This window comes from Falco rusticolus, chromosome 6 (genome assembly GCF_015220075.1).
Source record: "Falco rusticolus isolate bFalRus1 chromosome 6, bFalRus1.pri, whole genome shotgun sequence".
NCBI classification, from domain to species: domain Eukaryota; kingdom Metazoa; phylum Chordata; class Aves; order Falconiformes; family Falconidae; genus Falco; species Falco rusticolus.
Window position 1 is genome coordinate 64,200,431 of NC_051192.1, and position 24,091 is coordinate 64,224,521.

Here is a 24,091-nt window from a genome sequence, read left to right on the forward strand (position 1 = left end):
AGGAACATAACCCTCTAGCCAGTCCCACAAAAGCAAACACACAAAAGAAAACAGAAATAAAATTATCTCAGGAAGTTTAAGCAGCTAAAAGTCATTCACCTCAGACCACAATTTTACAGTGATTTTGGTGTTCCTTCTGATGGCGTCCTAAGTAAGTATGTGGAAAAGGATCCCACAAGCTCCAGTGTTGGTTCTTGGGAAGGGACAAGCCAAATGACTTCTGGAGGAAAGTCCCATACACGCCTTCAGGCAGGCTGGTTTGGGCTATGGGAAACTAGCCCCATGCTTCTTCAACGTTAATGGACTTAAACAGTGAGCAGTTCATCTTATCTCATCTCTCAGGCACCAAACCTACAGACAAGTCTAAATTTCACGTAACTTGTGAGATAAGCCCCCTTTGGAGGCAACTGTTTCTTCCCATTGCATGCAATGGGAGACTTTGCTGTCTAGCTATCTAATTTGTAGGCATCGTGTTTGGGTGAGATAAAAAACTACGAGAATCGGGGTGAGAAATTCAGTTTTGGGTTCCTCACTAGAGCTCTGAAAGGAATGAATTAATAACTTTGCAGAGCAATAGAGATGAAGCACACCAAATGTAAACACTGGAAATCGGTATGTATGTGTGCACGTAAGAGGAACGGAGAGATAAAGATTTTGAAGAAATAAAGCTGTTTTGCAAACCTCTGTTTCTTCTAGACACATTTTCACTGTTGCTACCCACATCCCAGTCCCCAGACTGAAGTGGGATGGAAACTTGCTGTGTTACCCCAAGGTTTTGTTGCTTGTTACGTGATCACTGCCAGAGCCATCACTGCTGTTCTGATGCAGCTTCCTTTAGCATTTTCTTAAATCAGAAGTTTCTCCAAGATACTTAAGGATTTGCCTGTTTGATAGAACGAGGTAAAATAAAGAGAAGATGCTGAATAGTATAAACCAAGTGACTTTTGGGCCCATTTTTTTGACTGGTCTTAACATTTGCTTCTAACGTTTAATACAATAAAGTGCTTTTAGAAACCAAGGACGGGAAAAATCAGGGTTAGAAACTTTGCAAAGGTGGTATGCAGCCGTATTCTTTTGGAAAGACATCAGGCCCTACCAGCAGGGCCAGCACAGGCTGGGACCTCTAGTCTCCTATGAGAGGCAGCAGTTCCCAGCTTTGTCTCCTGAGGGGTTTGAGCCTTTCATGAATGGCACATTTTCTGGCTGAGAAGCAGTGCCTCTGGCTCCCAACAACTTCCTACCAGCCTGCCTAACCTCTCATTTGGGCAGGAAAAATACTGACTGGCACAACACCCTTGAAAGGATGCCAGTCCCTCACTTCAGCCCATCTTCTGCCAAGGTCAAGATCTTCTCAATTTCCAAACTCATTTCATTCAGTTCTACCCCCTGTGGTTGAGAAAAGTTTCCCACGGACACCTTTGGAACCCCTTCATCATTCTTTATATCAACATAATTCTTAAATGTTAAGCTATGAGATGCTAAAATTACAGTATCGCAAGGTTTGGTTCTTGAACTTGCCCTGTATGAAGATGCAAAGTGTCTCCTCTTCAGTGACCCTGGCCGGAGGGTGGAAGGAAGCCAAGCCTGTTTGTGCTCAGCCAGGCAGAAGTGCTGCTGCCACTACGGAAAAGTATCCTGACAGCAGCCCTGGCTTGAGTAGATTTGCACAGCAGGTGCAGAGTAATCCTGATACACACTTTTCTACACAGAGAGCTTATCAAACACACTAAGAAGAGCCTTTTACACGGGTATTCTATGAAATAAAATATGTTTGGTTTTCCACCTGCTCAAGAATACAGCTGCATACCACCTTTGCAAAGTTTCTAACCCTGATTTTTCCCGTCCTTGGTTTCTAAAAGCACTTTATTGTATTAAACGTTAGAAGCAAATGCTAAGACCAGTCAAAAAAATGGGCCCAAAAGTCACTTGGTTTATATTATTCAGCATCTTCTCTTTATTTTACCTCGTTCTATCAAACAGGCAAATCCTTAAGTATCTTGGAGAAACTTCTGATTTAAGAAAATGCTAAAGGAAGCTGCATCAGAACAGCAGTGATGGCTCTGGCAGTGGTCACGTAACATTTTACACCTGCTCAATTTGCATTTGGTGTTTTTTCTCCTTTCGCTTGTATTTGCATGGCAGTGGTGCGTGGTTGGTTTTTTTTTAATTCCACTACTGTGTCTTTCCCTTTTTTATTAAATACAGTGCCCTCTTTGTGCTCTACTGGATGCTTCTCCACCAACTCTGAGCTTTTGCCCTCTCCTCCGCTATGAATCTGCTCTGCCAGGTTTTCAGCTGACACGACATCGCTCGTACCCAGGAAGTTTCTGGGCTCCTACTGCTTTCCTGCTCCTTGTTAACTGTGGATTAAACACACAGACTCTCTTCAGCTGCCTGCGAGGTCTCACTGTTCTGCTAACTGGGACCACATTTTTCAGAAGTGGAAATTTGGGAGCATGGTCCTGGGAGAGAGGGGTTGCTGGCACATGTCAGTGCTTTTGATCACTGCTTGTTTGTCAGTCGGTATGGAAAAAACCTGGGTCTTAGTATCTCTGCGCACAAAAGAAACACACTCATTTAAAACAATATCCAAAATAAATGGCAATACTCATTTTTGAACTATCTGAAAACATGCTAAAGCAATACAGATGCTATAAATCCTCCATTGTCATCTGTGGCTGTAAACAGGGCGGCTGGCTACAGGCAGTGCAGATACGAAACACAGAAAGAGCCACAGTAAGAAAGCCACAGCTAAAGCACTACTCCTCAGAGTAATTGCGGACTAGTAAATCTGGTTGCTTCCTTGTCTCTTACTCACTTTCCTTTATCATCCCAGGTTTCTTCAGAAAGCTGGTGCTAAAGTGGTATCACACAGCAGAGTATCTCCAACCTCCATCTTGGGCAAGCATCTACACCCCCCAAATATTTCTGCTGAAGACCTGAGTAACTTCCCGTCTTCAAAAACTTGGCTAACAGAGTCTTTGTTCATCTCTGATGCATTCTATGTGGAGACAAGAGGAATCAAGAAAGGTGCCTGGATTTCTGCCATACATCTGGTAAGTGGATCAGTTCTTGAACCCTCTGCTTGGAGGACATGTGTCAATGTGTTGTTCAGTGCTTGTTGCTACTTTTCCCACATGTCCTTCTTCAGTTGTTGCAATGAGTAGCTGTTCTTCTGACATAGAAATTAGTCACAATATTCAGAGATTATTTATGCAATGTTACTGATCCCTGATGCCGAAGTCTGAGATGTCAATATCTTCTGGAACTTCCACTGTCATCAGCCCATCTTGTGCAATAACTGCTAGAAATTGTGTTGAGAACACAGAGGCAAATAACGGCGAAGAGACTTACAGCCAAAGTGCCCTCCAAGTAGCTCTGACTGCATGCAAAGGCTTGAGTGACAGTGATGTTCACAAGCCTTCAGGACTGCCTAGTGCTTAATTCCTGAGGGATTAAGAGTTTAGTTCAAGGTCTTTTTCATTCTTCATTTAGTCAAGAACTAAATGCACAGTAACACCTGAATATAGCCTTTTCTTCTTTTTCTCCAGATGGATATAGCTTTCCATTTCAATAAAAATTTCCATTTCTCCTTCCATTTAAAAAGAAAGAGAATATCATGTTTAGTCATCTGTAGGTTGATTGTGGCTACCTGATACCTGGAACATGTAAATCAGGACTGATTGGCACAAAGGAAATAGGCTACATGCAAAACATTTCATACAAAAAAAAGTATAAAAAAGTAACACTTTGTTGGATTTATTATTTATTCAGAAATCCTACTTTTGGAACTTGTGCTGAACCTCAGTTTTGGTTTTGGTTTGTTTGCTTTGCGTTTTTTTAAGCACATTGATTTTTGTCTTCATGATGAATGAAAACTTGCAGATATGGATGCTTAAGGTTCAAAAGCCAACAGATTGTAGAATCATAGAACCATTTAGGTTGGAAAAGAACTTTAAGATCATCAGATCCAGTCATTAACCCAGAACTGCCAAGTCCACCACCAAACCATGTCCCCAAGAACCACATCTACACATTTTTGAACACTCCCAAGGGTTCCACCATCTCCCTGGGCAGCCTGTTCCAATGCTTGACCAGCCTTTCAGTGAAAAAAAAATTTCTTAATATCCAATCTAAACCTCCCCTGGCACAACTTGAGGCCATTTCCTCTTGTCCTGTCACTAGTTACCTGGGAGAAGAGACTGACCCCCACCTGCCCACAGCCTCCTTTCAGGTAGTTGCAGAGAGTGATAGGGTCCCCCCCTGAGCCTCCTTTTCTTCAAATAAACAACCCCAGCTCCCTCAATTTCCTTTTTCTTTATGATTTAAACCTTCACATCTCTCATGATTTTCAGGAAGCTGCCTCATAAATGGGTCACTTGTTCATCATATGGGGGTTATTACTGTGTTATGCAGAACAGAGGCTGCAGGAATCTGCTGCAGGGAAATCTCAGTCCTCACAAGCTCTCCTGCCAGCTGTTGTCCCTTCGCAGGATGCACAGCACGTCTGAAGGTGGAACTGCAAAATAGCCTTGCTGGTACTGATCTGCAGAGCTGTCTTTCCAGGCGTAAGAATGCTATCTAATGGTTAAAAACCTGACTTTAGCCTTTTATATTGGAAAATGTATGCAATATATAACTATTTAGCAATGCAAAGCAGAATTAAAAAATGAATAATTTGGGACTTTGTGTTTGAATGAGGAAGTGAAACACCTGTTAGGTTGGAAAGCCTAATTGAATTTTCATTGAGTTGTCTTTGTGTAGCATCAAAGTGTCTTTAAAGGTTAAAGCATCATCATATCAAGGCAGGTACTGAACATTTCTCAGATTAAACACGTTCTTATCTGATTACTAAGCCCATAAATCAAATCTTTTTAGATAAATTGTTAACAGCAATGTTCATTCAGCTGTTCCTATTAAAAAGAACATACTCTGTTTTACTCATCGGGTTTACTGAAGTTTAACAAGATCTGTTTCTCTTAATCACTTACTACCTTTTTCTGTTTTTTCCTTTGAATCTTCTTTTGTCTCATATCTTTATATTAATTCAAAGTCATAATTTTCACTGACAGCTTGTTACGTGTTCAAATAAGTGACCACAAATTTATTTACCAGAGAAAGAAAAATCCTTAATAGCAAAGAGTGTCTTTGATATTGTTTTGGCATAAATAAAAGCACAAGGCCAGGCTAAACCCAACATATAATATAAGTAGAGGCCATCTTGCCTGAATTATAATTAATTTCAAATTCTTCCTGTTGCCATGACACCATGCATGAAAAGAAATAAGCCAGGCATTGTGCAGCACTCCAGAGCTTGTTGGAATTTGGGGTTTTGTTTCTTATGTTTAAAATAGCAAGAAAATTCCATTTTAGTGAAACAAAAGTCAGCAGCAACACCAGAGAGGTTTTCTGCTGTGTGGAGTGGGAGAGGGGTGGATGCAAGATATCTTCTGAAATCTTGCTCATTGAAGGAAATAATAATAATGAATCAGAGATGTTTGCTTAAATTGCCTGATACTACTCCTGGCTAATCAAGTGATAATCACCTTTTCTAATCATTGTGGACTACCCTTATTTAATGTTCCTCTGTGACCACCCCCTCCCAGCTGCTTCAGGGCAGGGATTAGCCAGAGCACAGCACACAGCCCACACACCCATCACACAAACCTTAGTTTGAGTCTTCAGTAGAAGCTGAGTTCTTCAGGGTGGAAATACCTGTTTTACACAAAGGACATCCAGGATGCTCTAGAGAGTAATGGAAATGTTTTTGGACCTCATGTTCTGACTGCTTTTATGGCCTTTTGAGAGATTATGATATTTTCCTGTAAACAGAAGCGGTTTGCCTTCCCCCACCAACATGTTGAGTGTTCCTTGTATCCAGGAGCTTTTACAGTTCCTACTGTTACACATGTGGTTGTTGAATACTCAGAAACATAAAGCCCTATAAAACGCTTCCACTGGGGCATCGTTACTTGTTTTATGGGCATATCCCACCCAACGCAGCCTCCTGGCTGAGACCATTAACTGTTGCTTGAAGCAAGACACCAGGAATCCCACAGTCATCTCTGTGGGGCTGTTGCCCACCCGTATTTAGAGATGATCATCTCTGAGCAGAGGCAATCATGGCCATTTCTGCTGAGTGCTCTGGGCGCTGCGAGCTGCAGCAAAGGGGCAGGCAGGCAGGCAGGCAGCTCCCAGCTGCTTTGCTGGCACTGGGCAGCAGCTACAGCTCCTCTGCGAGCTTCATATTCGAGTTGGAGTAAGAAAAGTCATAGTCCAGCCAGGCAAAAGAAATGTTATAACCTTAATGAGCTGTGCTGACAGGCTGCACATTTAAGGTTGCCATCAAAAACTTTATAGACCTTAAGTACTGAGTGTCCTGAAGGGTCATTAAGATGTCCTGTAATTTAAAGCAGATGTTGCTGGAACCTCAGGCATTTCTTTTTTCTTTTGTCTCACAGCATCAGCCTCTGGCCAGACCCTGTGGCTCAGAAGGGGTTTTCTCAGGCACAATGGTAAAATCTGTCAAAGAGAGATGTTTGTACCCTACAGAAATCTTTGGGTTTCAAGGGAGCCCTGGCATGTATCTAGAATGACCAAAGATACTGCTTGCAGGTACTGTAGCTTTTCATGTTCAGTTTATTTCCACGACAAATGTCAGAGAAAATTTAGTCTGGGTCAATTGCCTCAGGTTAGTGCAAAGGAGAAGCTGAGTCAGAGGGTCAGCTCTGACATAAAGGTCTCACATTTTAACCCAGTCACAGCTCCCCCTCTGCCTCCCTTACCAAGTTTTAGTTGTAAGGAGATGCCAGCGGCTGACTGTGGAGCCTGCAATGCAGCACATCCTAAGATCGCAAGCGAAAGGATAAAAACTGCTAGTAAGAGTGATGGCACTAAGCATCAAACCTACATTTCTATCTGCTACCATACAGGCAGAGGTGGCAGAGAGGAAAGTGTTCTTTCTTGGTACCTCTACCTTTTGCTGCTCTGTATCTCTCAGCTTTCTGTTTCGTACTCTGGCAAGCAGTGAGACGGCCCCTGTAGACTTGCATCTTCCAAGGGCCATTCTTCAACACACAGCACTGCTCTGCACCTAAAAACCATACCCTGCTGCTGGGAAGCCAGGAAAAGTTGGAAGCAGCATCAAAAGGCTGGAGGCATCCTGCATTGAGAAAGTCTTCAGTCTGTAACCACCTGACCAATGCTGAAGACTTGGGAGATCTGCTGAACAAAATGTAGCGATATGGTGGGAGCAAAGTGTTGGCAGTCTGCTAAGATACACTGTGCTACCCCAGTCCTCTAATCACACTGTTTTGCATCAGATAATTGCGAGGTCCTGAAAAGGAAAAAGGAATCCAGCTGAAAAACATGGTCCAAACATCCTTACAGGCTGTAATTGGCATGAACCAGAACTTTCCTGGGAGCCCCTGGAAGTTTGGCAGGGAGATGGCAGCAGCCAGGACAGCACATTATATTTTCTTTAAAAGTTAGAGTTTGTGTTAGTGTTGGCAGGATCCTGAAACATCCTAGGCCACAAAAAATAGAAGAAACTAACTTTTCACTTTGCTTTACTCAGATATACCTGGGAGGAGGGGGGAAGACACACGAACATTGGAACACACATAAACAGAATGAGGTAAAGGCAGAAGGAATCACAGCAACCCCCTGTTGCAGCTTGCCCCCACTGCCAAACGTGTTGACTACTAAACGGCCGGTTGGAGTTATTGTTTGGACAGTTGCATTGTTTCTGCTGAACATCTGTATTGAGGAACACAGCTACGACAGCAGGCGTGGGTAGGAAGGGGGAAGAGAATAATTTGGCTCAGTTACAACATCCGTCAATTATAAAATATAGAGGAGATGCAATGTTATTAGCCAATACTTAATCTGTTTTGAACTAACTGATTTTTAGTGTTCCCCCTTCTTCTCTCAGTGTGATTAATCTCAGTACTCTCTGAACACAGCATTTTGAAAGAGACCTCTGGTTTGCACCTCTCATTTTACATTTGCAGACTGAAACATCTCTATGTGTATATCAGTTTTCTGAAAATTCAACTACTTAGGCTTTTCCATTTTCAGAAAAGGTTTATATACTCTCAGAGAGCAGGAGCAATAATATATGTTAATACCCAGAGACTAAAACAGCCCCAGCAGAGTGTGCAGGCCCATCGTAACATCGTTATTTTTAGCCATGATATCATTACAATTAACTCTGCGGAGGTTTGGAAACAGAGACTTTAAAAGCTTGAGATAGAAACCTTGTTAATAGGGATTTCTCGAAGCCGGCGGGTCCCTATTGCTGCAGCGGCGTTCAGAGGCTGCACCCTGCTGGCTCTCAGCAGCACCGCTTACCGCTGGGGCTTAAAACGCCCTGCTTCATGCGCTTTTCTAACGCATCAAAAAAAGTGCATCCCTATTCCAACTCAGGTAACCCTCACTAGAGGTACACCCACCATAGAAGTTACACCAGAATTCAACAAAATGAGTAGACTAATAATTACTGAGGTGAGAAAAGAAAGAAACAAATGCTATGTTACGCTTATCTGCCAAGGCAATTTTAAAAGGAAAATTTTGCACAGTCTCACACGTTTCTCCTGTGGCTAATCCCACAAAACAAGTGTTGTTCTCAAATATAATGAGGCCTCAGGATTTTGAGGCACCTCAAGCATTTCTGCCACTCACCAAAACGCAAACATCATCTCAAGGGAGCAAAGAAAAAAAAAAAACAAAACACAAACCCAAACTAAAATGTGTGCTTGTTTGTAATCATTCTCAAGACTAAAACACAGCAGCATAGATCTCAGGAATGGCTGAGTCCACAGACTTTAATTTAGACTGGTACGAGCAGGTCAAGCCTACAGAACCTGCTAAGCTAGTGTGTTATGTTCACTCTCCTTTAATGATACATGTTTTTCTCTTATAATCCACAGCGAAACCAGTCTCTTGTATTCTGCCACACAAAACAGGTCATGACAACTGAGGCAAATCACTGGCAAAGAAAACCTGTCACACTAACACGGCAGTCTGTCACATGTGCTCTCTTACTCAGCAATACAAGCTTGTGGCTCACCTAAAACGAAAATCCAAACTCACTAAAAAGTAATGGAAAGGTTAATCCCTTTTCATGGGCTCTGAGCATACAATTCATAGCATACATGGAGTCCCACTTATTCAAGCTTATAGACATTTATTTTCTCTTTTCCAGCTACTCGGGGGGGGGGGGGGGGGGGGCGCTTGGGGGTGGAGAAGGCAGTGTTTTGAAGGAGGAAGTGATTTAATTCTATTCCTAATACACTTTCTTCCATGCAAAGCTACAAAAAATAACCCAGAACCTTTATCGGTCTATTTAATATGGGCAATCTCCATTGCTCCAGGATCACATTTCTTGCTCTACAAAATTACACAGTAGAATTTCTTCTTCCTGTAAACATATATAAACTACACTGACTAGAAGCCACATTTGACATTTAAGGACATGCTGTGCATAAAAATAAAGTACCACATAACAGCCAGACACCCATATTTACATTCAGATTTTACAAAACAGCATTGAGTTAGGATACCTAGCATTTACTCCCAGGGACTCTCTTCTTTGCGACCCTAGGTTTAAGTTTAGTGTTTATATAGTGATTATAGTGTTTATTTCATTTTTGGCTTTAAAAAAAAAAAAAAAAAAAAGTGACCAAGGAACACCAGGAATAAATTACCAGTTAGCAAATCCAGCTTGATGTTGTTCTTGTGCACACACCACAGAAGAACTGGACTATTCAGTCCTTCAAGTGCATTTCCATCACTTGCACGTGTGAGTCGGTTTGCATGATTTACAGCAAATAAACATTTTGTGGATGTGCCACGTGTTAAGTTATAGACATCACACACACAGACACACACTATATGGGAGCAGTGTAACCAGGTTCTCATTTCCTCCACCAAGGTGTGCCCTGGTATCTGAAAGCACTACTTCTGGTAAGGCACTCTGCAACTGTTTCTCTCAGGTTTAGCCATGTAAAAGTTGTGAGTCTGAGCAAAGACAGTTGCCTAGATTTCTTCTGTCATCAGAGTGGGCGGGGAAAAAAACCACATCTGCGAAGCATCTTGAGAGTCCCAAAGACCCAGAATACGTGTCTTTGCGTGACTACCACGAGTTAAGGCCAGACACCTGAACATTAAGACAAACCTCATAATTAAGTGGTGTCAGATTCAAGGCTGGATCTTGGTTCCCAGAGTGCAGAGTCTGAGTAGCAAAGCCATCCGTGTGCAAGACAGCCTTTTATCTCTTATTTTCAAAATCAAAATCAGCAAAGGTTCCATCAATTTCTATATACCCTGCTTAAAATAAGTATAGATGCACTGCTAACAGGCAAGTACCCACAGCATAAAATCTCCTATGAGAAACATCCTAGATGATCTCCAATTAAGAAAATAATTTTTTTTAAAAAGAGGTTTTGCGGATATTGTGGATGCACTGTGCTTGCAGGTTGGCACTGTCAGTCTCTAGAATTCGATTTCTACATCTGCGTCTCTATTAGCACCATTATAATTAGCAGAATGCTCGACCTAGCACAATGTTTTTGTGCTGTGGGATTCAATTGTGCCAATTGTTCAGTTCTTACAGGACAGTTACTGGCATGATTTTGACCTGAACTCTCCCACCCAATGCCCAGACGGGGTTCAGGAGTTACTCTGGGGCTGGGGTCCCTCCTAGCAGAACTTACCACTAGGGATGCGGGTCGCCTCTGGCGACTGAATGATGCTGGACACTATTTGCTAGAACATACATGGGCTACAGTTTGCCACTTAAGAATTCAACTTAAATAATCTGATTTTAGACAGTTGAGACCCTGAAGTCTGTTACCTAGAGTTTCTGAATTGCTTGATTCTGTGATTACAGACTTGTGTAGAAACCCAGTCACAGAGCTGAAGGCATGTGTAAGAAAACCCTGCTACAGCAAGGTAAGCCGAACAGGGCAGACAGACTGAGGAGATGCCCAGGGAGCTAAATGTTACTGAACTACACGCAAGTGACTGAGAAACAATCCTCCTTTCTGAAAGAAAACTGCAAAGACAACATACCCTAATTGGAAGGAGCAGACTGTGGGAGCAGGGAAAGACAGGCGATTGCTTTGTTAATGATACCTACTCCTAGAATCGGTCAAAACCCCTTGTGGCATTTATAGACATTTTTCTGCCCAATTGAACAAAATATCTAAACTGATCTTTCCCTTATGGAGAAAAATCATTATGCTTCATGCAAATGACAGGAGGCATGACTGAGTAGCAGCTATTATGCAGCCTTGGTTTTTCTTAAGTTGTCAGATATAAAGCACATACACGCATCAGTTATGCATACCTTTTTTTTTTTAAGAAATTGTGCCTGTGCTTTTCCTAGGGATATAGACAAATTGCACCCTAACAAGTGAGAAAGAAACTAAGAGCACTGAAGACAAGACTGCATCCTCACCTGCAGTTCGGGCAAAACGCAAAGTGCGTGTTGATGGGCTGAGAGGTATGAGAGCCAACTCCACTGTCAGAGGGAGTTCAGTATGCTCTGTTGTTCAGGTGATTGCACTTTGCCTTTGAAAGTTTCACCTACACAACACAAACCCAGGGGAATACAAGCTACTCGCATTTATCTCCACCAGACCTAAATGTGTGGTGCAAGAACATACATGCATCTCAGAGTGATCCTCGGAGCAGCACATTCACCCGGCTAGGGCGTCCATCAGCGGACTGCAACAGGAGCTGGACCAAAGACCCAGCTGTGGGTCAAATTATCTCTAGAGATACCCAGATTCACTCCTACGGCTAAACTGGGAGACAATGAGCCAGAAACCTCAGTTATGCCCAGAAACGAGGCAGGAGGTCTCCAGGCTACAGGCTGTGCTTGCTCAGGATCAAGGATCAAGAGGTGGGTAAGCACAGGGAGTCCTACCATAACAAAAGCACTTTCCTTTAGTGAATGTATAGCACTGGGAAGTCACTATGAAGAATCACAGGAGACGCATTCATTTAAAATATCTATTGAAATTACAAATTAAACTCTTCAATATGATTCAAAGTACAAAACACAACATTAAAAGGCATTCAACAGCTCTTTTATACATCACAGTGTTAGTGGCACAAAATGTACTTACATTTCAAATACATCAACAGAACTATTTTTACACTGGTCAAATACATTATTTATAGATATGCATGACTCCTTCATGCTTATCCCTATACAAGTTTAAAATACATCCATGGTAAAATGATCAAGAAAGGTTCAGTTATGTACCATGTACCTGTACCTAATGTTCCTGGAATTCTTATAAGAGAGATACACAACTCAAAGCAATAATGAAGACCACAGGGCTCTAAACACAAACAGCATGCCTTACTTAGTATAAGTGCATTAGCAATTAAGCACTGATGCAGGCTTTTTTGATGCCTTTAATATCACTGTCATCAACAACCATATTCTACCCGTCTTCCTTAGGATTTTAGACTACGCACATGAAATGTACCAACTTTGGTTTTAAAAAAGCAAACCTGCACAAAGCTTTATGCATGCTGCACCTCACTGGGATGAAAACAGCCTGTATCAAATATATTTATTCCTATGCAGTAAAAGGCCTACAGATGAAATGCACAAAACTTCATTTTCGTTTTCCTGCTCATAACAAAAGCACTTCATCTTTTTCTGATCTATAAATATTTTATCCTATCAGCTCCACAAACAGGAGATCTTTTCACTAATTTTGATTGTGTTTCCTGCATGTCAGGAGATGAACTGCAAGCCGAGAGTTGATCCAGTTAGCTCTTATTTGGGATTTTGCCTAATTCATAAGCCAGAGTATTTGAGGAAAGATCATGCTGCTTGGTATGTGGGGGAAAGCATCCCAAATTCTTGGCATGCTAAAGTCAGTAGTAGGAGGTTTCAGGATGAATGCCAACATGAATAAAACTGAAATATTAACATAAAACTACAGTAAGCATTTATATACAGTCTTTCATCACAGGATCTTGAAGAGCCTCAAAACCAATGAATTTGCCCTCACAATCCTCATGTGAGGTAGGTAAACATTGGTCCATCCATTTAAAAGATGGTTAAATTGAGATAAAAGGAGATAAGTGACTTGTCCAATGTCACGTGGGGAAACCACATTGCTACCACCATTGAAGGTGGTATGGGCTGTGTGCTCTGACCCCTCTCAGGGCTGACTTCAGCCCAAGCAATGAATGTCAAGTCTAGGGAGATGCAAAGCCTCTGGAGTCTGGACTTGACACTCGCTCGCTAGACATGACACCACTTCATCCCAACAGAACATGCAAATTATGTATTGTTACAAACGCCACTAAAAATAGCTTTTAAAACAATCCAAACTCCCTAAATAATAGCATAACCATAATAAACTCAAGAGAAATCATGTGGTGAACCTTATTTTTCTGGTGAAATTCTAAAAAGCCAAAGCTGTTGTAACAGAATTTCATCTGGAAAGCAGCAGAGACAAACATTCACTTCTCCATGGCAGGGGATTTAAAAGTCAGAGTTTAAAATAAGGTACTTACAGTTCAGTTTCAGGGTATTGAATGTCACGCTATCAATGTAAGCTGTAACATTAAAATGCCCCAAACTCAATACACCACCACCAGAAGTTGCTACTTTGGAATCAAATCAGCATTAAAAAAAAATTCAAAAAAAGAAAAACAAAAAAATCCCCGAGAAGAATACAGATGGAACGACATTTAGCAAACCTGAACAAATTAGGTATTTGGTAAACATATGTAGGCATATAGTCTATCCCAACAGCCAGGATGTGAAACAAGAGGTAACGTCATAAAAATCTCCAGTAGAAATTCAAATATGTCGAGATCAGAGAGATATACTGACAGAAGTACACAGTTTTCTGATACATAACGTTACCTGTGAGCATCAATTAGAAACTATAATGTAAAGATGTCTGTATTTGTAAAAGACTTTTCTTTCTTTTTTTCTTTTAAATCTGGAAATGCATCAATGTTGACATTGATTATTAACTGGCCACACAGTACCATGGAAAACTCAAGTTTCGCTATACTGCCGCAAAAAGGCTGTCTCTGAGAAAGGCACAGAGAACGTAAACCTCATACCAGGAGGACACTGGTCCTGTTAACAGGCCACTGCACCTCTGCTGTTTACTGTCATCCCAGCAGCCAAATCTGTCATTAGAGCCACTGCTGCACACAGCAAAATCCCTCAGTGCTGCTAGTTAGAAAAGTAACAGCTCATGAAATCTTTTACGTCCTGTGGTCCAGGGGTTTTTTTGTCTCCAGTTAAATAGAATTACAGGGCCAAGTATGAAAGGCCACTGCTCAAGCTTACCTGCAGGAAGCTGTCCCTTGCAGAAGGGTTTCCAGGACTTCTGCACACCGAAGCAATGACTCGGCACAACCCAGGTGCTCGGCTTGGGGTACATGGGGGGAGACGGACTGAGCTGCTGCCAGAGCCGGGTGAGATAACCAGATCCCCGCCTGCTGAACTCAGCGCTTCACACACACCCTGGGGGCTGGAAAACAGCCATCCAATGCACTACCCTGATTTCCTTCCGCAGGTTTTTTTGAACAATTATGCATTTTTTAATAACACAGATAGCTTACAATACTGAAAAGACTCTGATAACAAAGGATCTGAACAGTGCATTGCCACAAACAATGTGAAGACACCATGAAGGGTTCAGACTTGCTGGAAACCAGCTATCCTTTATCTTCACATTACAATGGCTGAACTCATTAAAATCAAGCCAGATAAGCAAACTGCAGACAACCTCCAGCTCCTGAAGCTGAAATCTGTGGTCAGATACAGTTTGAATCTGGATACCAATAAACTTGGAAGAAGGAGAAAGAGAAGCAATTCAAGAGTTGTTTTATAAAAATACAGTGGCCCTTTTCAAAATTGTACCCTACAGTCTTTTTATTTAACAGACAGTATAAAACAAACGTATAAAGGAGGAGTCACTTCCTTATGCCTGAGCTATGAAAACATATTCCCAGCCTGTGACAGCAGCCAGAAGCAGTTGCATTGAAGGGTCTTAATACATTTGTAGTGCAAAGTTATCCTGGCTTCAACATATTCATCCATTTCAGTACACTGATAATGCACAGAAATAAATGATGATGAAAAAAACACAGTTGAACTTAGTCCGCAAGCCATTCAAAATAATGTTTTCCTTCAGTACTACACACAGACATACACATTGTTTCAGGTGCTTTATATTTCATAGCAAGAAGTTATTAGTCAAATTCTTGTAGGCTTTACAATCAGAGTAAAATGTTTTTCAAAAAAATATCTCTAAAGAGAAATTACAATGATTAATAGTATGTTGACTAGCACGCTTTACTATCCTGGAAACACAGCACTGTGAATTCCACAAAATCATCAAATCAAGTGATTATTTTTCAAATAAAAACTTGTTTCGTCACAGTATTGTTATTAACAGCATACACCATACAACCTATGATATTAACTCTGAAAATGGGCTAAGTAGTTTAAATGTAAAGTACAACTTCCACAAATATCCCAGGCATTTTTATTCTTAACTACAGGGATAACCCTGATGTATTTTTATACTTAAAAGGAAAGATTCACTGATAACCCAAGAGTCTGCTAAATAGTAAAGTTAGTCCTGTATTTTTTAGTAATTGCCCTAAAGGCAGAAGCAAGCTATTTTGACCTTCCAAAATCTTTCAATAGCACAGCTATTTACACATTTGGTTTAAATACGATTATATATATCTCTCTATATATATAAAAAGATTAAGATACCTGGATTAGAAGTTACATAGCCCTATAAGTGTAGCAGAACCCTAAACAACAGCAAAAAATAACAATTCAGAAAAATACTAGTGGTCCAGCGGTAATCAATACCATCAATGCATTTTTAAAAGAACCTTGATTAGATAGCAGGTTTGTGACACCAAGGTTTGTGTCAACCTTACAGCTTCATCAATTCATTTTTAAAATGTAGCTTTCAATCAAACAAATTTATATTAAGACTTCAAAAAATTCCTGGAAGGCAACAGGACCAACTTTGTCCCTCTAACCCTCCCCAGATTTCAAGAAAGGCATAGGATGGCCTATATGCACCTTATTGATTTTCTTATACTTGGAAAAATAGGTACTAAAAAGGACATTGTGATGGCTTTAACAAAAACAGATGTGTAATAAACATGGCAAAGTCACAGTAAGTTGACTATCTGGTTTAAATGATAGGCAACAAATACATACAGGAATAAGAAGACATCAAATATGTAAGCGAACAGATATGCAGACGTTTAGGTTTGTATGCATTTTCAGCTTGTTTTGCTGATGTCATTCTGTACAGTTCCCAGTCCACCAGCAGGGCAGCAGAAACCTTTTGCATTTTTTTTAGCAGTATCATCTCTTCATCTCTGATAGCTACTCAGGTCCATGGTCTCCCTTTAGCACCAAACTTGCCTTCCATTACCCTCCTTGTCTATCATCAATTATCTATGCCACAGTAGTAACAACAGTTTCTGGAACCGAGATTGTGTGTCAATGAAAAGCAGAATGGGACAAGTAAGGCTACACCAATGTAAGTGCAAGAGGGAAACAGCAACAGCAACAATAAAATCAAAACACATGTTGTGATGAGTCCAATCTTCTTTCAGTCTAGGTAGGCAGAGGGTCATCATCTCCTTTATTACATTTGCACTTGCAGCACAGAACAAATGGTGTAGCAAGCAGAAGGAAAGGGGAGGCCACCAAAAGTAGAAGACCAAATCCTGCAAAAATTCCTACCACCTGCAAGAGAAAAGAATACCACTGCATTAGGGATAGCAATTGTCTGCATTCTGCTGACATCAGTGCACCACCAGTGTCCTTCGGTAGGATCTCAGCAAGTGCCATTGACCTTACCACAGTGAGGACTTCCCCCCAAGAGCACGCTACAGTCAGCTCCTGCGATCAGCAAACATGAGTGAAATCAGAGAGTGAACGCTCATGTTTCATGGCTCCAGTCAACATCGTGCCACACAACTCAGGTCCATCACACAAAGTGATGCACACTGTTATTTGCCTTTTCGAGTTCTGCTATATCTCAAACAACTAATGAAGCAATTGACTAGACACTTTTTTCTTGATCAGACGTAAATATCAGGATCAAGACTAGAAAAGAGTTAGAGACTTTCACTTCCAGGTGCTCCCTTTTTTGCTGGAGAAAGCTCCAAAATTAATCAGTCAAAGTTTTCATGTTGTTCATGGACAGCCAGGGAAGACTCCCACAAACTTCCCACCAGCAGCAACACAAGCTTGGGGATCTCAGCCACAGGTTACAAACACTATGGACTACAGAAGGACTCTGAATATGTAATGGCTTTTTGCAGTCAGACCTGAGCTCATCCTGCTGCTTCAGGGTACATGACCTAACTCTAAAAGCTTTTTTTAAATTGACATTTATTGATCACCCTCTTCCCAGCATGGGCAGAGGACCACAGACCTACCCATCCTGTCAGCGTGCCAAATTCTATTAGTTTCTACAGAGTTTAAATTTGGAAAACTATTAAAAAAACACTCAAGCTGAGGTTCATCGCCTGAGGAAGTTTCCCATTTGCCACAGGCAACTGTAAGTGTAATGCTGCAACAATACGCCTGCAAATTATTTGAGAAAATAATTTAGATTAATTCACATGAGAGAGTCTGTGAATAATATTGAATAATGAAGGCAGGAGCGGAATGCTAATCTGCTAGCAAAACCCCACAACAGAAGGCAAAATGAAATTAAGAGTGCAGTACTCATTAAGAATTCTTCTAGCCAGGGCTAGATACGCCACTTCAATTAGCTGGCAAATATTTAATTAGCCATGGTATAGAAGCGATGATTTACTAGTGCTTTTGTCGGCCACGGCCAATTTCTCGTTCTGATTACTACGTATGTATTTCTGCAGCTCCAGCACCGGGGCCGGGGGCTGGGCGGCGAGGCTGGCTGCAGGAGGTGGCGCTGCGGGACAGCGCTCGGCCCTCGGGCTGCCTCCTACCCTGACCGAGTCTTTCAGTCCCGGCTTTTAGCTGTCCAGGGACGAGGAGCTCAAACTTCCACGCCCCAACAATTTTATTTCTTGCCAAGAGCAATTTCTTTTTCAGCTTCAGAGGTGTGCACGTTTCGCTACTTAGTCTTTTTTTTTTTTCTTTGAGGTGCTGACAATCTGATGCACATGTCATGTGCTAATCTTTGTATTTACTTCGTACAGACACAAACCAAAGCCAAATCCTCACCTCCTTTAAAAATCGTGACTACTAAAAATGCAGCTGCTGCCATACTGATCTTCGGAGGCAGCACACCCTTGCCTACCTCCTTGCAGCCCAGGCTAGATGTGTGCTGGTCAGAGCCAAGCTGGAAGGAAGTTAGCAATTCAGCGGACTGGATTGACTACTGCTAATTTTTATGAGCTATCTAATTTTCACCTTCCTTTCTGCCTCAATGTGCTATCAAAGAGATAATTAAGGTTCATTTTGTTTGTTGTGGGTTGGTTTTTTTTGTTTATTTTGGGTTTTTTCTTGTGTTTTTTGCTTTTTTTTTTAAACAAAACTGCCTGCTGAGTATTACTCATCTTCTACTTGGTTCTGTTGCTTCTGAAGAAGTTGCTGTCCTACTCAGCATCAAGCCACTCCCTCTGGCCAAAACAAATATTTTCTTTTAAACCCACAAACCACAAACCAAAGGCTCATCTCAATTTGTCTTGGCTAAATACTCAAAGAAACTTCACATAAGGAAATGACTGCAATGTTGATTGGGCTTAAGCAGGTTTAGCAGAATCATATCCTGATTGGCAGAGACTTACCATTTGCTTTCTCAACAACGACCTGAACATCAAATGTATTGTCTATCGAACATATCTGCGCTAACTGCTGTAGCTAAGAACAGATTCCAAATATCAGATTAATCACCTCACATTACAGGTACATCAAGACAACTTATCTACCCACACACTTCCTAAGATACCGTTGGCTAAGCCACACAAAATTCAGTCCATAGCTCAGGCACCCAGGGGTGTATGTGGAGGGAGCACGGTGCAATCCTCATTTTATTTCAGTTTAGCTGTTTGGCCAGAATTGGGGTTTATTCTCTAGACTTGGGGTTTATGCTCGAATGGAAAGAAATGTATATTTCAAGAAAAGCGCTTCATCTCAAGCTAAGGTAGCTTTTTACTGGCACACAGTTAATTTAGGAAAAGATGACTCAGAAACCCAGATGTCCCTGTATCTCTGAAGTGACTGTAAAGGCAGTAGATTGGACCAAGTCACACATTAGCATTTATATTACATGCATTAAAGTAGTGCAGAGAGCACTTTCATTAGCAGCATTCATGGTGGGTCCAGCAAGACTAGGTCTAGGCTACAAGAGCCATCCCCACGCTCTTTGTAACTGTCAGTTTGAATCTGTGTTTGAAACTCGTGGGGTTACCTTCTGTCCATGAATGAGTCAACTGGAGTCCATAACAAGATATTGAGCATACTCAGGCTAATTCCTTTCCAGTTCTGGATCTGAAGCTAAAGATCCCTTGCAGGATGAGCTCTCCTGTTAGTAATATGGATGGTGGCAACCTAGTCCATCCTCTATGTTTACTGAGAACGCACTTGGACTGGCACTTAACTGGCTCTGCAAATGTACCCCTTCTAATTCTCAGTGGCTTTCTGCCCAGGAGTGTCCTCTCTGGAAGAGCAAACTGTTCCTGTCCGAGCTACAGCCCTCTTTAACAAAATCTGCTATGAAGATCAGCTACCATTTAGCACAGAATTTTACCCTAAGGTGTTAAAATGAGTAAGGCAAAGGAAAGCACTATGACAGTAGTAGACCTGTAGAGAGCTTTTAAATATCTGAGCTTTACCTGTGTTCTGTGCCAGATAACAGATGCCCTGGAGTGTCCCAGCTTGTTTCGACAAGGTCCTTTGTCGTAATGTATAAGGAGAAAATCATCCTAAAAAATATTAAAATAAAAGGTAGGCAATAAACAGAAGTGTAAACTGTTCTTCAACTAATAAACCACTATTTCCTGAGAACTTATAACCAGGAACTGTACAGGAAGATAAAAACTTAGTAAAGTGGATATGGCCAGGTCTAACCTTTCCAAAGTGCTTTGTTTACAGCTAAGCATCTTCACAAACAGGGCTGTTTAGCAAGTGTTATGTATCTGTAATGAATTCTTCTCCCAAAGGCTCTCAAGCTGCATATTTAAATGCTAGCATGGAGTTCAGCAAGAGGATCCGATAAAAGGACTATTGCATACATTTTACACATACAGAAAGAACAAAGGAAAACAAATACTTGTACTGCAGACTTCCCACAGTTGATTCCTTTTACTAGTTGAAAGTAAAAGGGCAACACAGATCTTTGAGAAATTATGTCCCGACCTGTCCTGCCATCCTTTTGCAAACCAGTCAAGACAGCAGGCCTAGTACCAAGGGAACGCTGCTTTTTAACTGAGCACATGAAAAGCCTGTGAGTTAAGGACTATTATTAAAGCATTCAAATAGGACAACCCCAGGATTTGAATAGTCAGAGTAGCTTTCAGGAACTTCAAACATTTCCTTTGCTATTGTTAACAATGTTATAAAATAAAGCAGATGAAATGGAAACAGATGTTGTATATTCTATATACTCTGATCCTTGGGCATGATAACAGGCCGATTTTAAAAAGACAAACATATGACAGCAGCAGCTTATAGACTGACAAATTCCTGGTGCTAGGAGAACATTGTATTCTTTTTCATATGTCAGATGTATTTCTTGTCCCACAGAACACAATGAACGGTAAAATCTGACTGCTAATCTTCTACATGATGACGCACCAAATCTAGAGTTTGTTAAACTTCCACTAAGGAAGTCTCAAGACTAAGAACATTGCTGTACTCATCCTGTAACTCCTTCAAGAAGGAGAACTTGAAAAGTCAGTATTAAATGAAGTATTAGTGGGGAAAAAAAACCACAAAGCGAAGCAATGACCCTTCCCAATCTTACTTGCCACTAAGTAAGATTGCAAACAGAGTATTTTCATGAAATTTTACTTTTTGATGATTACTTACTGACTCACATCAGCAAAATGCTAAGATTGCACAGGTCAGACAAGTGAAAGAGAGCACAAATCCTATCAAATTACCAGGATCAGGTCTGGTGGGTTGTGGACCACCAAGTTGGGCAGAAGCTAGTGAGATACTATTTAATTGATTAATGAGCCTGCTGGATGGCAAAGCAATGAAATTCTAAGTTTCTGAGAACCAGACTCCATGGTATGTACTCACATCAAGAGATTCCAGACAGTACCAGCAAAAGGCATGTTTGCAGTTCTTACACATCATTTGGGCACAGCCTTCATCTCGTTCAATGTAAACTTTACACTTTGGACAGCGTTTGATTGGAGCATCATCTTCTTCCATTTTAAAAACTGAACTGTGGGGGAGAGTGAGGAATTAGTAAGTACATGGCCATGTCAGTTTAGAGAAGAATATGTAAGAACCATGCTGAGAAGGTAAGCCTACTGTTTCATAAAAAAAAAAAAAAAAAAGATAAATTACTAGAGAACTAGGTATTCAGCTGGGTTTTATTATTCAGATATTTTAGCTATTCTCTATTTTTCAAACATATCTCTAGAAAAAATGTTTAATGACTGTTTAATGTTGAGTGCCTACGTGAGAGTCAGGACATTTTCTTTACCACATATTTTACCAACTGTTTTTGTTAACTAGAGACACTAACAGATACACAGCTTTCTCCTGGAATATATCAGAGGAACAGCAGCTAGTTAACACCTAAATGCTTTGTACATCTAAGTCATTTGTCTTTCTCCTCCCTCCTTCTTTCTCAGAAAAGAAGAGGAAGCAATCCCTTGATGGCACAACAAGCCCAGACCACATTCCTTTGGACCGGGATGCCAGGGAAAGATAGCTTGTCTCTGCCCTCCTTGACGATCCTCCCTAGAAATTTCCCTCCAAATCAGGAACTGTGAGGTTTTGGGGGCATGCCATTCTCTCGGAGTTGATCTCTTCATCTCCAACACTGTCCTAGCAAGACCGCTGTTCATGAGTTAGGGTCAGCACTGCCTTTTTTTGTCTTGCATGGCTGTGCAAAACCACAGGACATCCCCTGGTATAGCGAGCACAACACAGAGGAATGTGGAAACACTGGAAGAACATTTATTTCCCTCGAGTAGCTCTCTACCACATGGAGGTTTTATGCACACTAACTTAAATGTACCTTAACAAATGACACTTCCTGCAGCCACTGCCAGTGGGAGACACATGAACAACTGATGGGGAATCAACAGTTTGCTGGAAAACAGGACTGACCCTTGACTGACTGACTGATTTGCCCAACGGCAGGATAAAAGGACACACACACATTAGTCACACTAGGGGCAACTGTATTACAGAAAATTGCTTTGAATCCATAAACTGTATATGAAACTCCAAATGCATGGTAGCACAAACTGCTACTGGCACATTATTCTCCAAAATAATGGAAAAACAAACCTCAACAGAGTAAAAAAATGAAGCAAGAACTAAAAGCATCCAAAACATGAAGGAAAACAGATAAAATTTTTACCTTGTTGTGAAGTTTAGTAAGCTCAGTTCTGGTCAAGCACACACAAAAAGCATGTGCAGAAGTTACTATATTTAATCAGGAACTCATCATGACAGCATCCTAGCTAGTCATCTGTTACAGCAAAGCTTGAAAGAAGACAACGTATGAATAGCTAAGTCCAAGGCTGGCCAGGTCTTTAATGATACCTCAAACTGCTATGCAATCTTTGAAAAAACCCAAACATTAAGTGGAACATATGCACAATGGCCTTTCTTACTCACTGGCTGCAGTATGCCACTGGAAACAGCTTGAAACAGAACTTAAGATCATTGGCCAAATGTGCAGCAGTTAGGATATCAAGAGAGTATCCTAAAAATCACTGTCTGGCACGATGTTACCAGCCCTCACGCCATCCAGAATAGCAGCAGCAACAAGATCTTCCTGAAGGGAAGCTCATGAGCTGCCTCTATATCGTGTTTTTCCCGCTGGGGCAAAAGGGCCGGTGACAGAGGCTCCAGCAGCTCCTTTGTGCTTTACCAGCAATAGTGGCAATGAGCAATACTGCCAAGAGCTATCCAGTTTTGGAATACAGCATTACAAGAACAGGAATGACTAAGTGAAGGAAGCAGCTTTAAAACAGAGTATCAGGAGAATGCTACTTTACTATTCATACTCTGGTTTGTTCAAAGATTGTTTTGTTTCTAAATATTTGATCTTTTGCAATACTTTACCTTGTTTCTCCTGGAAGAAAAGAGATTGGCATGTTCTCTTGACAGCCTTGACCTGGATGCCAATTAGATTTGCAAGCAGAGCAGAACTCAATGTCGCAGGCTTTGCACTGGACCAGCTGGGGGTCCTGTGGGCTTGATTCCTGGAGCTGGCAAACTGCCTGGCAAGTAGAGGATGGACACCAAGTCCGACACGGATCCAAAAGCACTTCTACAAAGGGACATAAAAGAACAAAATTCAAAGGCAGTTACAAGACTGGCCTTCCATAACAATGTATTCAAGCTGAGGTTGACTGGCAGGGCATTTGAAGACACGCATTTTTAAAAGAAGCCTTTTAATTTATGCTGCCCATTCAGACATAAATCTGGCCTGCTTTGCAAGTGGGCACCAAGCTAAAGTGAGTTTCCTGAGTTTGAATTAACTGCCTGTTTTCATTCACTGAAGTAAACTTGTTCTGAGAATGAGGCGGTGTATTTTTCTTCACTTGTACTTGAAGATAAATAGAGCACATACTATGCAGGTATAACCCGTCAGAAAGTGTTTTTACAGTGCCTTGCCCAGTAGGACTCTTACTTCATGGTGGCCTCTGCCCTAATGTAACCACATAATTAACAATAGCATAAGACTGTTACACAGTTTCATCCCTTTCTGGGAGGCTGTTTGCTGTAAGTTATTTCATGTTTCAAAGCCCATTGAAGCCAATAAAAACCTGCCAATGACTTCAGTGGTTTCTTGGACAGGTCCTGCCCTCAGTAAAACACTACTCTAAATTCTCTATGGCCACACAGTTCCACACCCCCATAGGCACC

The 24,091-nt window shown here is 41.3% G+C and overlaps 1 protein-coding gene across 4 annotated transcripts in view; it reads right to left on the reverse strand.

Annotated features, from left to right (window-relative positions):
• Positions 1–12,004: 12,004 nt before the first annotated feature.
• RNF144A (ring finger protein 144A) overlaps positions 12,005–24,091 on the reverse strand; it is a 67,441-nt gene continuing 55,354 nt past the window's right edge. For all 4 annotated transcript variants that reach the window (XM_037391850.1, XM_037391853.1, XM_037391852.1 and 1 more), the window contains 4 exons: positions 23,285–23,492; positions 21,275–21,422; positions 19,864–19,953; positions 12,005–16,780 (listed from right to left, as the gene is read on the reverse strand). In XM_037391850.1, the coding sequence (XP_037247747.1) occupies positions 16,649–16,780; positions 19,864–19,953; positions 21,275–21,422; positions 23,285–23,492 (578 nt within the window). In that variant the 3' untranslated portion in view covers positions 12,005–16,648. The remainder of the gene's footprint in view (positions 16,781–19,863; positions 19,954–21,274; positions 21,423–23,284; positions 23,493–24,091) is intronic.